This window comes from Grammomys surdaster, unplaced genomic scaffold (genome assembly GCF_004785775.1).
Source record: "Grammomys surdaster isolate TR1022 unplaced genomic scaffold, NIH_TR_1.0 262, whole genome shotgun sequence".
NCBI lineage: Eukaryota > Metazoa > Chordata > Mammalia > Rodentia > Muridae > Grammomys > Grammomys surdaster.
In genome coordinates, this window is record NW_021604703.1 from 6,006,219 (window position 1) to 6,025,590 (window position 19,372).

A 19,372-nucleotide genomic window follows, 5' to 3' on the forward strand; every position below is an offset into this window, starting at 1 on the left:
TGCTGCCCAGATCTTCTTGAATTCATGTTCTGCTTCAGTAAGCATATGGGAGGCAAGGTCCACACTTTTAGTGTGTGCAGGTGCCATGGCACTTGTGTGCAGGTCAGAGGACAACCTATGGGCGACAGGTCTCTCCTCCCACCATGTGGACTCCAAGGATTGAACTCAGGTCACCAGGCTTGGCAGCAAGCACTTTACTTGCTGAGCCATCTTACCAACCCTGAGAGTTTCTTTTAGAAACAGGAAATATGCCCTCAGATTCTTACAGAATTTCAAGAGATCCCGTTTTTGTTTGTTTGCTTTTTCAATCAATAACCCTAGAATATAACAAAGTCCACAGGCATATGAGTGTTTTGGTTTTGGGCCTTTTAAAATACTTTTAAATTTACTTTTTATTTAATGTGTGTATGTATCTGTCGTGCCTGGAGCTGGAGTTAGAGGTGGTCGTGATGGGTACTGGGAACCAAGCTCAGGTGTCCAGAAGAGCTCTTAACTACAGAGCATCTCTCCAGACTTCCTTCATTTTTGCTTTTTGAGACAGGGTCTCCCTATGTAGTCATGGCTGTTCTGGAACTTGCTATATATTTCAAGCTAGTTTTGAATTTGTAGGGATCCTCTTGCATCTGCCTCCCTGGTTCTGGGATCACTAACCCATTGCCACGCTGATCATAAGAGCATGTGTTTTGTCTAACCATTGTTCTATTCTCGGTACCTGGACACACAGCTGTATCCAACAGAAATAAAGTAACATTCTGGATGAAGCAATGACCAGTGCTCAGGACAGACAATGCTTGATGCTAACTCTAGGCCTGTCACTGAGGCCCTGGGCCTGGTGAAGGTGGGCAATGTCACCATCATATCCCTTCCTTCCTTTTTAGTGATGCCAGGAATGGAAGCCAGGGCTGTGTGCACGCTCTACCCCTAGCCCTTGGTTTTCCAGACAGGGTCTTACCAGTTCTCTGAGCTGCCCCTGAACCTGTAACTCTCCTATCTCAGACTGTCAAGTGTTAGGATCACAGAGACATGTCACTGTACTTGGCTCAGTGATTCTTTGTAGTAGAGTTGTTCTGTGTTCTACAGGATGCTCAGCTCAGTAGCACTCCTGGTCTGTATGACCCCATGAGTCACCCTCCAGCATGTGCCAGCAGCAGATGCCTGCATCTGGAGCCTCTTCATCTGGTTTTGGCTATTCCTAAGTGGCTTTCTCACCTCTGGGGCTGGATCTGAAACACTGGCCTTTGTTCCCCCAGCGCTGCTGCCCGTCTGCTTGGATGGTGTTTTCTGGAGGAAGTCAGAGATCCTCTGAACCAGGAAGTCACGGTCTTTCAGGTTGGCAAACAGGAAGGTCATTTTACTCTTGGTGCTGATAGACAGAGGGCTGGGCAGGACGCTGGAGCTGTCAGCTTTTTCGACAATGGTCACCTAAGGGGACAAACAAATGCTTTTGGGGTGTTTGCATCTTAGGATGTAGGTAGAGCTGGGTGTGGGCTCTCATGGGCACAAGGCAGTGAAGCACTGAGTGGCCCAGCTGGATTAATTTCCTGCCACCACCACTGTGTGTCATGGAGGGGTGAGAGAGTGCAATGGCCCCATGTGGCCTCTGGGAAGATGATGTGAAATGTAAACCCAGCTGCTCCTGCTGGCTTTTCAGAACATGACCCGTTAGCTGTGTCCTCTAAACCATGCGAGTAGCCCCTCAACTGCAAGGCGCCCAAGGCTCCTGTTCCCAGGGAACCGTATCAGGCAGCTCCTCCAAAGCTTGGCTCTGACTGCGACACGTGGGAAGAGTGACATGGGTTTCAGCCGGTGCAGCCCAGCTCCAGCAGAGGACAAACAGTGGGCATCAGGCTAGTCCTGATGTGAGGGGTGAGAGTTGGCAACAAGGAAGGCCAGGAAGTCACTATTTGTTACTGAAGGTGTCTCTGGGGAGACAGTGACTGAGCTGTGACCTGGTCTTACCAGGTAAAGAGGTGGGCAAGAGACAGCACAGAGGGCACACAAACCACTCAGGTGTGCATGAGACCAACTGGAGGAGTTTTCAGGAGCTGAAGCAGACTGAGCAGGACAGGATGTATTTTTATCTAAGTGGGGTACATGCATTTATATGAGATGAATAAGCATATGGGTGTGTACACCTGCATGCATAGCTGTTTGCACATCTGTGGGACATATGTGGACATGTGGTATTTATGTGTGAAGGTATGTGTAGAGTGTATATGTGACTGTGTAGTGAATACACGTGTATGTGTAGGAACAGATCTCTGTGTTGTATACATGATGTGTGTGTGCATGCATATATGTGAGTGATTGTATGTGTGGCCATGTGCACGGTCGGTGTGTGAAAGCCCCAGGTGGTCAGATGGTACACTGACGGTCTCAAGAGATCTCGAGAGGCAGCTGGGTGTTTCTGTACACAGGGAGATGATGCTGGAGGGTCCTAGGTACATACTCCGCCTTCCACCTTCAGTTCTGCTGTCTGTACTGGGAACATATGTCCCTAAGGGGTTAGATGTGGTTGGGACTTTCCTGAGGAGGCCTGGAGACAGTGGTATCCTGTCTAGTGGCTGTGGAGAGGAAGGGACAGACTCTAGAGGGAATCCTGTCAGGATATCTCTGGCTAGGATGCAACAACCAGGAAGCAGTCAAGATCAAGGATGACTCCAGATACCTGGGCAATGGATGTTGGACTGTCACTTAGCAAAGGAAAGGCATGAAGGACATGTCTGCAAATGAGACCCAAGAGCCCAAAGGACGAATCATGGAGCTCTCCTGAGTAAGAAGGCATGGAGCCACCTGGCTGTGGTGTGGAGGATGGGCTAGCCTCCATCCTGAGCAGCTGTAGAGTTCTGCCCCAAGAGCAGCTAGAGCAGAGATGCTCACCTCCCTCAGGGGTATGATGAGGCGGCACGCATCTTCCTCCTTGCTGGCAAAGCAGATGTAGTTATTGGAGATGAACATCTGGCCGGGGATGTGTAGCTTGTTAAATGGTGTCCACAGGGTGCAACCTGTGTGGCCGTCCAGACGCTCATCTTTGGGCAGCCGGAATGTGGCCCTGTAGCACTCATTCTTGGCTCGGGCATCCAGGTCTCTGAGGAAACAGTGGAAATTCAGGGTAGGGCAGGACTTTTCTGAGTTTCCACTCTGGATTCCTGATCCTTGGAGTCTTCCAGTGAACAACTCATGCCTGGGAACTGGAGCTCAAGAGAAGATACAGTTTTTATACACCAAGCATTAGGGAGGGACAGAACAGAATGTTCCCTTGAGACTGGATGCTTTGAAAGGACACCTAGAAGCTCTGCCACTTGGTACTGAAGGACAGGCAGTCCTTGGAGTTGCTTGTGTCCTGCCTGGCTCAGGGACAGCATGACATAGGCCCTGAGGTCCTTCCCCACACAGGGAAGAGCTAACCCCACCTTGAAACCCAGACAAGAAGCCCCAGCAGGGAGCAGAATCAAACTGTACACTGGCTTTTGCTGCAGTGGGTGGTGGCCTGATCGTGCCTGTTCGGGGTTATGACCACAGGGACATATCTTCCTAGCTCCCTAGAGAGCTTCCCATCCGCCTTGAGCTGCTGGCACCCTAACCAGAGCCTGAGCATGCACCCAGATGTACAGCTTTGGACACTGCCTGCCAAGCTCCAGCACTGCTTCTCATCTTTGTGCATGGTCACACTCTCACTCCCATCAGGGGAGTGACAACCTTGCACAACAACATCAAGAAGGTGCACCGTGGGCCTACACCCTAGTGAAGGTGCACCGTGGGCCTACACCCTAGTGAAGGGGTGCAGTCTACAAAATAACCGGACTCCAAACATATCAGTGTTAAGTTCAACAGTGTTCACCATGGCTCTGGAGCCCAGGAACCATCTGCAATCTCGAATGAATGGGTGTCCTGTAAGGCTAAAACCCGAGGCTCAAACCCAAGTGAACTACTGTGCTGGCCACCATGATCCAGCCACAACCAGGGCAGGATGGCCACGACCTCAGCTTTATCTTAGCTTGTCTCTTTTGCTAGCTTTGGGCCTGAGGGCTCAGAACCATGACAATAAGCCAGCAACTCCAGGACTCGTTTACCTAAGTCTTGTAGATGTAGCCTCCTGGGATCTCAGCATATTCTGCCTAAGTTGGTTTATATTCTAGCTCTACTCCCCACTGCTTCTTAGTGAGGGACTTCTCTGTCACTCAGCACCCTGCTATGCGACCAAGAGACGGGAGGACTCCCTCCCTGCGCAATACTGCCACGGTCTTCTACTTGTTGGCTTCCTTCCCAGGTAGTGGGTCTCTGAGGGAGGGTATGTGCTGGGCACCTGGCAGGGTTGGTGAACCTGGCCCCAGAGGGCCATTCTCATTGCTGTGGGTTCTCCCCACTCTTTAGGAGGGTGGCATACCGCTTCAGAGCTGAGATGTTCTTATGTGGCCGGATAGGCCTGGGTAGGGCCTTGTCCTCCAGGAAACCCTCGCTGTCCAGCAGTTGTCGCATGGCCAGGTTGGCCAGCTGCTCCATAAGCTTGAAGGTCTCACCAATGTTTAGGAACATGGAGAAGAACAGCTCCTGGTCCCGTGTGTCCACACGTATGCTCTCGGGGAAGAGTAAAGTGGCATTCTTCTCCAAGCGTGTAACGTCCATCCACTGTACCACCAGGCTCACTGATAACAACAGGGACAAACACACCATCCATTACAAGCGGGCAAGGCGAGAACTGCCATTGGCTCTCAGAACCTCCCTTGGATTGCTCCCTCAGGACACTGTTTACTTCTACCCCTCCATGTCTGAGCCTAGTCACAGCAGGACAAGTAATCCACAAAGAGGTACAGCTCACCGGGTTTACTGCTACTCCAAGCCCAGCCTTACTCAGTGAATGCCTTACCTGAGTGGATAAAGGCTGAAAGGAACAGATATGCAGAGAGCTAGCTAAGACCCTGGCCCTAAGAAGCCTCACTGGGGTATGGACCAAGTCACAATATGGTAGGACTGGCACAGAACAGGATACCAGCCTACACAGAGATGGTAACTGGCCATTGCAGTTTTGACAGGTAAACAGTGAGGGCAGGAGGAGGGCTGGGAGGGAGGTGGGCTCAGGAACTAGTGTTGATACCTGCCAACTGGGTCAGCTATAGGAAGTCCCTTTTGGGGTGACTGCCACAGCAGCAGAGGGAGCTGCTGGCTATTCTGGGAGTGAGGCTTGCTTCCTGAGGTCAGGGTAGTCTACAGGAAAGGACCATGAGCAGGTGACAGTGGTATGTACCTGAGGCTCTACAGCATCTAAAAGTACTGAAGGAAGATGCGTCACTGCACAATACTGGAGGCTTCGGCTACTGTGAAAGCTACAGTGGGCTGCCGGGTACCGGTGTTGCCTGGGTGCTCCTACCACAGAGAGTTACAAAATATCTCCCCCAAATAGGAATGTGGGTGCTTTGGATCAGCAGTGAGGTCAGAGGGGAGGGCATGGGGGATGTGGGCATGACGTATGGGGTGCCTTCTGCCCCGCCTCACCTTCCTTCCCCAGCAGGAAGGAGTAGAAGCACAGGTGGTTGACAGTCAGGTAGAGCCAGCCCTGCCGTGGCACTCGGCCCTTCCAGAAGCTACAGGAGTAGTAGTTAACCAGCTTCTCGCCCTCCGGCATGCTGAACTGCTTCCGCATCTTTAGCTCCGCCTCCTTGAATTTTCCCGGGTCCTCGTCCCCCTGGGGCTGCAGGTTCTTGTTCTCTTCTGCAATGATGCCCTAGAGGACACAACAGCGTTGGGCCACTGAGCACACTGGAACAGTCCCAGAAAGGAGCAGAGGCCAGGAACCCAGAAGCTAGGACTTCTTTAATTAAAAAAAAAAAATTGAGGGAGGAGCTAGGAGTCTCACAGAGCCTAGGCTGACTTCAAACTCTATGTAGCCAAACCTTTGTCTTTTGTCTTACTGCCCAAATGCTGAGATTACAGGCACTTCCTGCCACATTTGTGGTTTATATGGTGCTAGGATCAAACCCAGAGCCTTATGCACAACCAGCATGTACTCTAACAGCTGAGCTACATTCCTGGCCCTCAATTAAGTTTCAAAATTAGCAGACAAAGGATTTCTTTCTTTTTTTCTTCTTCTTCCTCTTCCCTTCTCTCTTTCACCCTGGCCCAATTGCTCTGGCCCAGCTCATTCCAGCCCAAAGGTTTATTTATTTATTATATATAAGTACACTGTAGCTGTCTTCAGACACCTCATAAGAGGGCATCAGATCCCTCTATAGATGGTTGTGAGCCACCATGTGGTTGCTGGGATTTGAACTCAGACCTCCAGAAGAACAGTCAGTGCTCTTAACCGCTGAGCATCTCTCCAGCCCAAGGAGTGGGTTTCATTATGACATTTTCTTTGTTAAAGAAGTATTTGTGTGTGTGTGTGTGTGTGTGTGTGTGTGTGTGTGCGTGCAAATGTAAACCATATGTAAAAGCAATGCCTATGAAGGCCAAGAGGTTGGTGGATTCCCTAGAACTGGAATTACAGGTGGTCCTGCCCTTCAGGCGCCCTTCCTAGGTTTTGGCTGATAGTGGCCAGTCCCTGATTGTTAAGGGGAGCCAGGGAGACCTAAAGGCAGGGAGCAGGGAGGTGACAAGAGCTGGATCTGCCTTCTCCTGATGGCCTCAGTTTCATCAGCCCAGTGCCGTTGGCAGCTTTCTAGTGTCCTTAGCTGTCAGCATCACAGGGTGGATTTTGGGTATTTGTGCATGCATGTACGAGCAACTTTGCCAAGCTGGCTCTTCCCTCTCTTCTGAGGGCTCTCAGAGCAGACCTCACAGCAAGTGCCTTTCCTGGCTCCTCCCTCTCACAGGGCCTAAGCCTCCTTTCTTTTCCATTCTCAAGTTAAGTAGAGTACATTAGAGGGTAGGCCAGATAATGCCTCCCAAGCGCCTCGCAAGGCTGTTTCTGCCTTTCCCTCCTTCCAATGGGCTTGCTCTACAGTCGGGCTTACCAGAGGCTCCTTGCCTTGGGTCCTGTCTGTTTCTGGATCCACCACCCTACCTTTCTAGCTCTTGTTTTTTAAGAAATTAGCTTTGGCCTAAGAATTTCTACTTCCTTTGTCTAATTTTCTGACTTCTCTGGAGTTTCTAACTTACTAAGTGGGACACCCATTAATGTCACCCTCCCTTCCTTCCTAACATTTAAAAACCTCTTCTGTGAACTGCTGTTGCCTTGCACCAATTCCAACATACAGCATGTCAACCATCATTTAGATAGGTGTTTTTTTTCCTGTTGTATGTTCACAGGTGTGAGGATATACTTGTATGCACGTGTGTGGAGGCAGGAGGTTGCTGCCAGGTGTCTTTCCTGATTGCTTTCCACTTTATACATCACGACTGGGTCTGTTACTTGGGCCCAGAGTCATTGATTGGCTAGTCTCACTAGGCTGCTCCACTTTCCGGTGTTGCAATTTCAAGCAGGCTGCCGTAGGCCACACAGAGTTTACATGGGTACAGGGGATTTGAACTTCAGGCCTTGTGCTTGTAAGGTGAGTGTTTTACCTGCTCAGCCACCTCCCAGCCTCAGTCAGTTTTATGCTTCCTAATGTCCATGGGCTATCTAGTGATCCCCAGAGGTGGAGAGACCTCATCCTCATTACAGCATCATTGTGAGTTGGAGTGGTGGACCCGTAAGAGGGGGACCAAGTGGGAGGGTCTTCAGGTCATTGGGGACATGCCTTTAAGAGGATACTACGGCAACTGGGCATGGTGGCACTCAGGAGGCAAGGCAGGCAGACGGCTTTGAGTTTGAGCTAGTGTGGGCTATATAGTGAGTTCCAGGCTAGCTAGGGTTACATTGTGAAATCCTGTGTTTTAAATAAAACCCAAGGTAATGGTTACAGTAACAGAAAGTGAACTAGTGTCCTTCCTTCCCGACCTCTGAGTCCTCCTGAGCGTTAGTGTTCTGCTGATGTGTTTGTTAGGGCTAGCATTTAGGAGATACGTGATAGGGCTACTTCATTACTACCACCCAATAGAAGAGTAACAGCTTAGCTTTGCCTGTTTCTCTGGAGCTATTAGATGACACAGGTCCTGCCTTGAACTCCAGCGTGTGCAAAAAAGAGCTAAGAAACTCAGTCCAATCTGCCCTGGTCTACGGTGTTCCAATACAGTGAATTCACAAGGCTTGTTGAAAGAAACTGCACAGCAAGGGTCCTCCCGGGAATCTCAACGTAACTCATGCTGGTCGGGAGCTCACAAGCTTCTACTCGCCTCCTGAGGGTTGGGATCACAGGTGTGTGCTATTATGCTTAGCTTCATAATCATTATTTGGCTATAAAATATTCCATTAAGTATGTTACACATTACTTAATTACTCCCATGAAGATAATACACACAGCAAAATAAGGACTTAGAAAGTACTAGAAAACTCAAGTAAGATTATTGTTGTCATACTACAGAAGAAGGAAAAGCGTTTCCCTCTTTCAGGGCTGGGAGGCAATGCTTCCAGTGTTTGAGGTAATCAAGGCTCCAAGGAGCATAGTAGTAACACGTGTCAGTCACTCTGCATCTATCAATACACCATAGAGCACACCCCAAGAGTTTTAGCATAAGAAGGTATGCATTTTTTTTTGTTTTTGTTTTTTGTTTTTTGTTTTTCGAGACAGGGTTTCTCTGTATAGCCCTGGCTGTCCTGGAACTCACTTTGTAGACCAGGCTGGCCTCAAACTCAGAAATCCGCCTGCCTCTGCCTCCCAAGTGCTGGGATTAAAGGCGTGTGCCAGAAGGTATGCATTTTTAACTTGTAAGATATTTTGTTATTTGATCTGGGTATAGTGATGCATGTCTTGATTCCAGCACTTGGTTCAAGGTTAGCCTTGACTACATAGTTCAGGATGAACATGAACTATCTAAGCTTGTATCCCTCAAAACCCAGCAAAGTTGGGCATGGTGGTACATGCCTTTAATCTTAGTACTTGCAGGGGGTAGGTAGAGTTCTGTGAGGTCGAAGTCTGCTTGGTCTACACAGTCTAAATAGGGACTTTCACACTAATCCAGGCTACATAGGACTTGTTTCAAACAAACAAACAAACAAACAAACAAACAAACAGAACAAAATACATCGAGGAAAAAAAAAAAGATTCCCAGTGTCTTTCCCTGTTGGTCAAGGCCCTGGCAAATACAATTACATATCTGCATATGTATAAGGCATTTCAGAAGGAGTACATACGCCAGGCTAACGTTCAGACCCCAGAGGCCAGCTAAGGCAGGGGCTCTGCAGGTTTGTGGATCAGCTTTCTGTTAGTCTGACAATCAGTGTAAAAGGAAAGCGGACTTATTTTTATTTGGGCTGATGGATCCAAAGTTTTAAGTCCACGACTGTAGCATCTTGTTGTTTTGAGCCTCTATGTGTGTTCAAGTCTCTTCTATATAAAAAAAAAAAAGGCAGTTTGCTTGTAGCCTGTACCCACCCTCCTGCATGCTTCATCTCATCTTATAACATGCACTGCAGCAGGGATGCTTTGCTCTTCTGTGTAGCCTAGGAAAGACTGACAATGTTCAGTAAAGATATAATCCTTTTCCCATACATTATCACATATTTTCAACACACAGTTGGTTGAATCCGAGGAATTCTTTGTATCTCACAGACACAGAGCATCAGCTGTGGCTTCTGGCACTCCACAAAAGGAGTAGGATTGGTTGTTAATGGGTCATGGGCCTTACGTGTATCTTGCCCTTGACGAAGGTAGTGATGTCCTCCTCGTTGTCGAAGATGGACAGCGTCTGAAGCAAGTTGTTCTCCAGCCATTCCCAGTGTTTGGTGATCTCTTTTCGGGAAGAACCTAGTTCAGTGAGGGCGGATGAAATCAGGATATCTCAGACGCAAATCAGAGAGGAAGGTCCCCAGTGTTCTATCCAAGTGACCACCGCCTTCCAAGGCACAGATGAGCCTTTCCTGCTTAAACTTTTTATCACAACAGAGTCCTCCCTCCCCTACCAAGGGGAACTTCTGGCAAAGTATTCCTGTTCTTCTAGAGACAATCTACATGGCCTTAAGCGGGTGTACTCATCAAGTTTCTTTGTTCAGTCAACAGACAGATTCCCTGCAGGGCAGGCAAATAACTACCATCTCCTTTTGGCCTCCCTCGCTCCCCAGCATCTGTGTGAGCACTGCAAGTAGAGTGGAAAGCCCAGGAAAAGGCAGCAGAGTGCTGTTCCCACAGGCTGGGGGACTGTCTGCTTCCATCAAGGGTCTAGATGAGCATCCCTGGGAGGTGAAGCAAAAACCCTAGACTGGAAAGCCTTCAGAATGGATGCCTATAAGGATGGGAGGAGAGAGCAACCTGTATTCTTAGCTGTGCTGGGGTGGAGCAGTTCATGGGTCCTGGCAGGAAAAGCAAACATGTGTCACAGCCAGGCCCACACACTATGACCTATGAGCCAGAGGTCAGAGTGTAGGGTGTTCTGGGAAAATTCTTCACTACTGAGCCACACCTCCAGCCCGGAGGGAGACACCCTTCTCTGATTGGTAACACTCTTGTACCAGCTGTGCTGGGGACCCTGACCCCTTCCTGGTCTTCACCACTTCCTCCCACCTATGGCTCTGCTTATGGCTGGGCTGGCTTGCCTTCACTAGGGATGATTTGTTTGCTTCATATTCAAGCAGTTAACAGACAAGCAACTCCACAGGAGGGAGCCTCTCTGGTGACAGGCCTGGGGGAGGACAGCCACAGGAAGACATGAGCCTGAAGCACTGGGTAACTCAGTGAGTCACACAGTCTCTCTGTCTCCCTGTAAGCCTCTTCAGTCACCCATCTCCCTTTCCTGGCTTGTCTTTGTGCTTTTCTCTTATGGCCTCCTTCTCCTGATATACAGAGGTCTAGTTTGTAGGAAGGGATTTCTTTCTGCCTTTCTCTGGTTTTGGTCAAGAACCCACAATCACATTCAGAAGTTAAATTGGTATTTGATGCAATTCTTAGTATTATTTCATTTTTTAAAAATTTACATTTATGTCAGGCAGTGGTGGTGCACGCCTTTAACCCCAGCACTTGGAAGGCAGAGGCAGATGGATTTCTGAGTTTGGGACCAGCCTGGTCTACAGAGTGAGTTCCAGGACAGCCAGGGCTACACAGAGAAACCCTGTCTCGAAAAATCAAAAAAAAAATAAATTTATGTTTATAAATATTTTACCTGCATGTACATGCACCACTTATGTGCCCTCAGGAGTCAGAACTGGGGGATAGATCTCCTGGGACTGCTTATGAGCCACCATCATTCAGGGAATCAAACCTGGGTCCTCTGCAAGTTGGCAAGTTCTCTAACCACTGAGCCACCTCTCCAGCCCCCAGGGCCATTCTCTACACACACATTCCCAGGGACCGTAGATGGATAAAGCTGCCATTCTGTCTCTCTGCACCTGTTTGTATTTTGATAATAAATGTTCATGTGTATTTCTCTTAGTTAAAAGTAAGTCATTCATTTAATATTAAGGACACAAATGATACCATCTCTGTCAGGTGCTAGGGATAAAAAAAGACATGGTAGCTAACTAGATTACTGAGTGTCACTCCTGTTTTCAGGGTTGTCCGTAGAGCTCACTCCATCTGGGACACCTCAGATACCTTACAGTAGAACATGGGGCACAGAGTTCAGTCAGTTATCCAAAGCTACCCAGTAAGGAAGTGAGCAGGTGCAAATGCTAGCCCAGCTGCCTGGTGTAGCCTGCTCTCATCCTTAGGAGTTCCTGTCCATCTAGTGGGACAGCCAGGTCACGCCCAGGGGAGGAGGAGAGTGGGAGGTGGATGCGTGGGTCTGAGGAATCTGGGGAGGTGTGACATCTGGTGAGTCTCAAGAGAGAAGGGACACTCTGCACAGAAGGCAGCAGAGGACTGTGGGATATCACAAACACTGCAGGTGTGTTCCTTGTGTGAATACCAGGACACAGCTAAGGAGGAGTCCTGGACATCCCGGATGCTAAGGTGAGAGACTGGTATTTACCCGGCACGTTCCAACAGAACATTTGGTGTTGGCAAGCAGCTTCTGAGTCAGAGCCCAGACTCTTGGGGAGGTGGGCACAGGTAAGGCTGGGGCAGAGATGGCATCTGGTGTGAGAGGAAAGGTAATGGGGGAGACACAAGAAACCATGGCCACTGAAGGGGCTACCACCTGCCACCCCTGCTCCCCGACCCTGGGCTACCACCTGGTGCTATGGCTTTTTTCTGTATGCTCCCTGAGAAAGGACATTGAGGCAGAGAAGATACTCTTCAAGGCCCATGTTAAGTAACCTGCTGGGTGGGAAGATGGCTCAGTGGGCGAGCTTGCTGGATGACCTAAGTTTGACATCCTGAAGCCCTATTAAAGAGCTATGTTTGATCCCTGGATCTGTCATCCTAGGACTCCTTCAGAGAGGAGGAAGGCAGAGAGGGGAAAATCACCTGAAAACTCCTGGGAGAGCCAGTCTGGTATACACAGCTTGTTTGCATGCGCGTGCGCACACACACACTGCATTATTTTTTTTTAAAAAGTAACCTGTCTCCCTATGACCCAGTCTCATAAAGTTCCCAGATCCTACTGGGAGGGTCACACCTTTCAGAGAACCTCCTATCTCCCAGAGTAATCCTTGTAGCCTCCCAGTAACACCTGTGGGTCTGAAAACCAGGAGACCTGGGGTCCTGCTGGGTTTCTCTACTTGGCCCTGGGCACACTGACCTCTCTTAAGTTTAGGTGCTGACAAAGACACAGGTCATTACTGTTAAGGGTCCCAAGAAGGGTGGACTATAACACCTAGGGCAGAGAGTCTAGTTCCAGGTTACCACCTGCCTGTGCCTTTAATCCCTTGACCGTCTTCCACCCTGAAGCTGGGGTCCAACTGGAAGGGCTACATACTTTGGCCTTCTGTGCTGAGTTTCCCAGTGTCTCGCACATGCTAGGCAAGTGCAGTGCCACATAGCTACACTTCTAGTCATTTCTATGATGGTATTTATTTATGGTTTTTTTTTTTTTTTGAGCGTTTCTGTGTAGCCTTGGCTGTAGACCAGGCTGGCCTTGAACTCAGAGACCTACCTGCTTCTCCATCCCAAGTGCTGGGATTAATGGTGTCACCACCACTATCTGGCTTTTTTTTTTTTAAATAAGGTCTCATGTTGCTCAGGCTGGCCTTCAATTTGCCACAGGATGGAGGATGACAGAATTCCTGATCCTCCTTCCTGAACCTCTCAAGTGCTGGGATTATAGGTATGCACCACCATTCCTAGTTTGTGTGGTGCTAGGGACCGAATGCAGGGATTCATGATGCTAGACAACTATTCCACCACGATACACCCTTAGCTCCTACTTACTTACTTTGAGATAAAGGCATACTAAGTCACCCAAGCTGGTCTCAAACTCATGATCCTCATACCTCAGCCTGAGATTACAGGCATACACAACCATGGCCGGCTGAGGTTCACAAACTTTAGAGACCTGTCATCTTATCTCAGGCCACGGAGGAATACCAGGATCCTGCATGGATGGTAACAGCCTGGCTTGTAACCAGAGGTGTCTGCTGAGACAGGAGCAGTGCCTTGGGCCTGCAACTCTGCGTAATGCTAGACAGCTTACTTGATTGCTCTGGGCCATGGTCTTACTCATCTTCAAACCAGACAGGGCTGAAGTACCTGTGTGGAGGTTCAGGCAAGCAGCGGCTGCTCAGGAAGTGCTGTCTGAACACTGAGCCACTTCAGCCTGACCGGCACACACTGGTCATCCTCCTGCTCTGGCGTAGGTGGGTTCGCTTCATCTAAACGCAGCAGCTGCAGCAGACTCCTGTCACTAATGGCTAATATATGCTACAAGGTCCCTCAAACACTGACTAGAGACTACTCAACCATTATCCCAGGCCAAATACAAGCAAGATGTAGGAGGTCTCAATGTTCCAGCCACCCATCAATATATGACTTTCTCTCATGAGATTTTCTGTTTAATGACGCTTTGCACTGAACAGGATGGACAGCACTGAGGTTCATTTCTGAGCGAGCTTCTCTGAAGCCCTCTTTCTGTGAGGTGCACCCTGTCTTACACATGCTTCTTCAAGGCCCCTTTTCTATGAGGGGTACCCAAGTCTTCCACAAACTTCTCTGAGGCCCTCTTTCTGTGAGGGGCATCCCAGATTTCCTATACTCAGGAGAGAAGGCAGCTCTCTAGCACGTTCCACGGGGCCCATCCTCATCAGTGAAATCAACAGGACAGAAAGATGGGAAAACACGTCACCTCATTGATTAAAAAGGACCTTGCTCCCAGTAGAGAGCCAAAATAAGAAGGTCAAGAGCTGCCTTGACCCACCTCCTCTGGGGACCCAGGCCAGCAGATGAACCACATACGTAAGAGTATCCAGATGCTGGGCATGTCAATGAGGGCACTACAGGTGAATATGAGCAAGAAATGAAATAGAGGTCCAACTGCACCTCTCTTGAGACAAGGAGGACTGAGAGAACACGGGTTCTAGGCCTAAGTCCCCAGGAGCTTCTCCACTTCTCTTGAGGGACATCATTGGGTTCTTGGTAGACATCATCCCAGCAAGAATGCATGTTTCCCATCCCCACCCTCCCAGTGTGACTTCACGATTCAGGGGACTTACCACATGCCACTGTCCAGTAGACCTGTGAGTCCTGGGTCTGGTGCAGGATGCGGTAAGGGGCCACTCGGGCGCTGGAGTCCAGCACCACATCCAGGGTACCCACAAGAAGACCTGTGGGTGGGGAGAGAGAGGTGGAAGGTAAGAGCCCTGGGGGCCAAGCCTGAGTCGGCTCACACAGGCTCATGTCAGGAAGGACTAGCATAGGCAAGGCTGCGCAGATAGACTTCTCACAGGCTTCCTGCCAGGTCTCTCAAAACTTCTCCTCCTGTTTCTTCTAGAAGCATCTATTTATTTTCTTGGCTCAGAAATTCTCACAATAGAGACTTCTGACACAGGCCTCACTAGGTAGCCTTAGTTGGTCTAGAACTTAAGTAGATCAGGCTGGCCTTGAACATATAAAGATCTGTCTCTGTTTCCTGAGTGCTGGGGTTAAAGGTTTGTGTCACCATGCCTGGCCATAGTAGATGTTTAATGGGACTCAAAGCTCAAATGATTCCGGGAGGCTATTTTGCAGAAAAATAAAAATTAGGTTTTATTGATTTATTTATAGACATGGTCTCAAGAATCCTGGGCTGGCCTCAAACTCAGTAGTCAAGGATAGATGACTTGGGATGGACCATCTGCTGTAACCCTTCCTGGTGTAGGCATCATACAAACATGCCACTATGCCTGATGTATGTAGTGCTGGGGACGGAACACAAGCTTGTGTGTGTGCTAGTCAGCCCCCACATTAGCAGTGAAGACAAATATCTCTGTAACTCGTATGTATCGAATCCAGGGTTTATATGTAAGTTAGGCAGTAGTCCTGGTGGACCTATACCCCCAGCTAAATATTTTCTTTTTTCTCTTTTTTAAAAAGATGTATTTATTATATTTATATGAGTACACTGTAGCTGTCTTCAGACACAACAGAAGAGAGCATCAGATCCTATTACAGATGGTTGTGAGCTACCATGTGGTTGCTGGGAATTGAACTCAGGACCTCTGGAAGAGCAGTCAATGCTCTTAATCACTGAGCCATCTCTCCAGTCCAAATATTTTCTTTAAAGTGAGAAAATGTTAAAAATAATAAAACACCACGGTGCCTTTTCTTTCTTTTAAAGACAGGGTCTAACTGTGTCACCCAGGCTAGCCTTGGACTCATGATCCTCCTGCCTCTGTTTTACAAGGTGGGATCACCAGTAGGTCACCACACCTAGCTTACACACTTTATTTTTTATAATTATTTTTATCATAGTGGCACACACAAGGAGGTTGAAGGACAACCCCAGGAGTTGATTTTTTCCTTTCACCATGGGATCTGGGAACTGAGCTCACATCTTCAGGACTGTGCAGCAAGCCCCTTTATCCTCCGAGCCATCTTGCTGGCCCCACACTAACTTTTAAGTAACTGCCATCTCTTAAGAATGTCCCCTTCCTTCCTTTGGTTCCTCAGAGAGCAAGGACATTGTAACACCCTCTGTATCAAACCCAGGAAGGCAATGCAGACTTTTTTTCCTGCATGTGCAATTCTGCATCGTGCAATTCTGCACCCTGCAATTCTGGAAAGCTGGGGCAGCTTTCAAAGTCATGGCTGAACAGGACAAGGAAACATTTTTTAGAATCATCAGATTTTGAAGAACTGTTTTTTTTTTTCTCGGAACTGAAGCATTTTAGCGCATTTCAAGTTCTCCTGACCCATTCCTCTTACCCTGTGGCCTGATGGCAGTTTGTGGCAGTGTTCTTTGTCAATATCATCATTTCCTGGCAAATCGGCAGGAAACCCCTATCTTCTACCGACACCCGGCTGATCCACTCTTCTTGATTACTTAAATGATGACGTAATTGAAAACCCCTGCCTGTTGTTCCTGTTTGAACTGTATTCCTTCCTTTTCAAGGAAGCTGCTGCCTCTGGTGAGATCTGAGAATATGCTGCTGCTGTCTTCTTGGCACACAGAACCACTTCTATTATTCACTTTTTTTTTTTTTTTTGGTTTGGTTTTTCAAGACAGGGTTTCTCTGTGTAGCCCTGGCTGTCCTGGAACTCACTCTGTAGACCAGGCTAGCCTCGAACTCTCGAACTCAGAAATCCACCTGCTTCTGCCTCCCAAGTGCTGGGATTAAAGGCGTGTGCCACCACCTCCCGGCTATTATTCACTTTTAATACTTTTTGGTAACCTACCATTTTTCATCTGATTCCCCCATCTTTAATAAATGCAACAAAAAGTTACAAAATAGATACATCCAAACAAACAATTTCTCATTTGTTTTACTAAAATGTTAAAAAAAAATAGTCACTTTAAATTGCAATTAGGGATCTGGAGGGAATGGCTCAGCAGACAAAATGCCTATGGTGCAAGCAGGAGGATCTGAGTTCAAATCCCCAGCAGCCACATAATGATGAGCGTGGCTACTTGTATCTAACCTGAGTGCTACGAGCAGAGTAGAGACGGATCTCTGGAGTTCACTAGCCAACAAACCATCTCAAAGCACCAGGTGTAGGGAGAGCTATAGGAGACACTCATGTCAACATCTGGCCTCCACACACACAGGCATGAGCTCCTGCATGCACATCAGGCAGATTGGCCTCTGTGAACTGAAGACTAGTCTGGTCTATGTAATGAGTTCTAGGCCTGCCAAATCTAAATAGCAAGACTACCTCCAAAACAAAAGAAAAAAGGCACGCTTAAGCCTTACTATGGTTTGGAGTCAACTCAATGTTCACACTGAGGTTTTCTTTTTGGTCTTGAGAATATTCGTTTAGAGTCTGCATAAACTACTGGCACAGCCATATTGCAGGACCCGAATCCTTTTTAACCCGATGACTCTCTCTTCATATTTACTTTTTAATGAGAAGTTCAGGCTAGCAAGCTATTCTTTATCATCGTCATCATCTTAACTATTTCTTTTTTGTTTTTTCAAAGCAGGATTTCTCTATGTACCTCTGGCTGTCCTGGAACTCACTCTGTAGACCAGGCTGGCCTCAAACTCAGAAATCCACCTGCCTCTGCCTCCCAAGTGCTGGGATTAAAGGCGTGTGCCACCACCACCCGGCTACCCATGGATGCTTGAAGAGGGTATTGGATCCTCTACAACCAAAGTTACAGACAGCAGTGAGCCACCAAGCGAGTGCTGGGATTTGAACCTGGGTCCTGCAGCCCTTAACCCCTGAGCTACTACTTCTCCAGGCCACGCTGGTCAGTTTTGAAAAGAGGTTTGAAGAAACCTGCATTACTGATGAATCTCTTAAGTGCTCAGGAGGCTGTGATGGCTCAAAGGCCATGGCAGGCTGCACAAACCTGGCTCAATGGGATTTGGAATTCACAGAATGGCTGGCATTGTAGTCTGGATGCTCTCTCAAGCCTTGGAGGGGGGCAAGAAGTAGTTGGACACAGGTGAATGACAGAACAAAAGAGACTTGACTCACGGTGCCCTGTGTTCCTCAGTGGCCTTATGGTAGCTTCCAAGGTTGGTCACTTGGCTGTCCAGGAGGGCTACTACCTAACTCTCAATAAACATTGGGTCCTGGAGGCAGGCCTAGCACCACCTCTAGTCATCTCTAGGCCCTTTGGGAAGGAGCCTGATTGTGGATGAGAACATTGAGTTTTCTTGGAGAAGGTACAGTCCCTTCCACATTAAGAAGTGTAGCTCATGAGACACTGGCAGCTGATGTCACCTATCAGAGGCCTCCAACTGTATCTGGCAGGACTGTCAGCTGCCACACTGAAAAATCAGGGCATTCACAGAAAATTCACTTTCTGTATTGAAAGATCTGGCACCCAGAAAGTCCCATGTACTCGGGTCTGCTGCAGGACCAGACCTGTAGTACTTGACAGGCCCTGGAGCACAAGGGGCTTCCAACAAATCCTGTTCAGTAGACTCAATGCCACATGTCACAAAGTCAGAGACACCCACTTCAGCTGCTTCTGTGTGAGTGGTAGTGCCCAGATACCCAAGAGGCACCTGGGGTAGCTTAGAGGGACACTTCATATATACGGATAAATATGTAAAAAAACAAGTTTGGTTTGGGAGCTCTGATGGCATCAAGTGAGGAGAAGTCGGAGGAAGGGGAGCAGAGGTCAGGGCATCTTTGGTCTTCACAAAGAGGCAATTCTTCAGTGAACTAGAAGTAAAAGGGGCAAAAGAGAACGTGTGCTTATGCCACTTGGTCCCTCAGAGGCAGCTGGAGAAACTGAGGCAGAGGGCGAGCTGGGGGACCCTGCTGGCTTCTGGCTGCTAAGTCTCTTTACAGGACTCTGCACACGTTCCAGCGGAGGCCACTGGTGTCCTTCCCCTGCTGCCCGCCCCGGGACCGTCCTCCCTACCCGCCTTCTGACCCCCTGCGCCGCTGCGCGTGCCCGCGGGTCGCCTCCTGCTGCCCCGCCAGGCCCGGTGCGCACAGGCCCGGCCGCCCGAGTCCCGCTCACCCGTGAGGCCGCCGCCCTTGCCGTGGCCTCGGCGCCGCTGCAGGACGAAGAAGGGGTTGGCCCGCTCCGTCACCCATAGCGCGTTGGCCACCAGCACCTCCTCCGGCCCGAGCCACATCCCGCGGCCGCTCGCACCGGGACGGAGCCCGTGAGGCGGAAGCGCGCGCCGCCGTCGCTGCGCCCGAGTCGAGCCGAGCGGAGCCGAGAGGCCGGGGCGGGGTCGAGACGCCGGCACGAAGGGTGGCTCCCCCTAGCGGCCGCGCCGGCTCACAACGCCGCCCTCCTCGACCTTTCCTGGGCGGGCAATCCCGTCCAGCCCCGCTAGCGCTGTCCAGTTTGTAGGGGATCGCATGTTCTCTGCGTACTGTGCAGCCCAGGCGAGTTAATGTTGCAAAAAGCGTCTGGAGAAGGG

General features: G+C 49.2%; 1 protein-coding gene across 2 annotated transcripts in view; it reads right to left on the minus strand.

The window, feature by feature from the left end:
* Tbc1d9b (TBC1 domain family member 9B) overlaps positions 1-19,150 on the minus strand; it is a 38,897-nt gene extending 19,747 nt beyond the window's left edge. For both annotated transcript variants that reach the window (XM_028775873.1, XM_028775872.1), the window contains exons 1-7: positions 18,961-19,150; positions 14,555-14,665; positions 9,664-9,782; positions 5,494-5,722; positions 4,388-4,646; positions 2,881-3,088; positions 1,210-1,422 (exon numbers count right to left, since the gene is read on the minus strand). In XM_028775873.1, the coding sequence (XP_028631706.1) occupies positions 1,210-1,422; positions 2,881-3,088; positions 4,388-4,646; positions 5,494-5,722; positions 9,664-9,782; positions 14,555-14,665; positions 18,961-19,078 (1,257 nt within the window). In that variant the 5' untranslated portion in view covers positions 19,079-19,150. The remainder of the gene's footprint in view (positions 1-1,209; positions 1,423-2,880; positions 3,089-4,387; positions 4,647-5,493; positions 5,723-9,663; positions 9,783-14,554; positions 14,666-18,960) is intronic.
* Between the last annotated feature and the right edge of the window lie 222 nt (positions 19,151-19,372).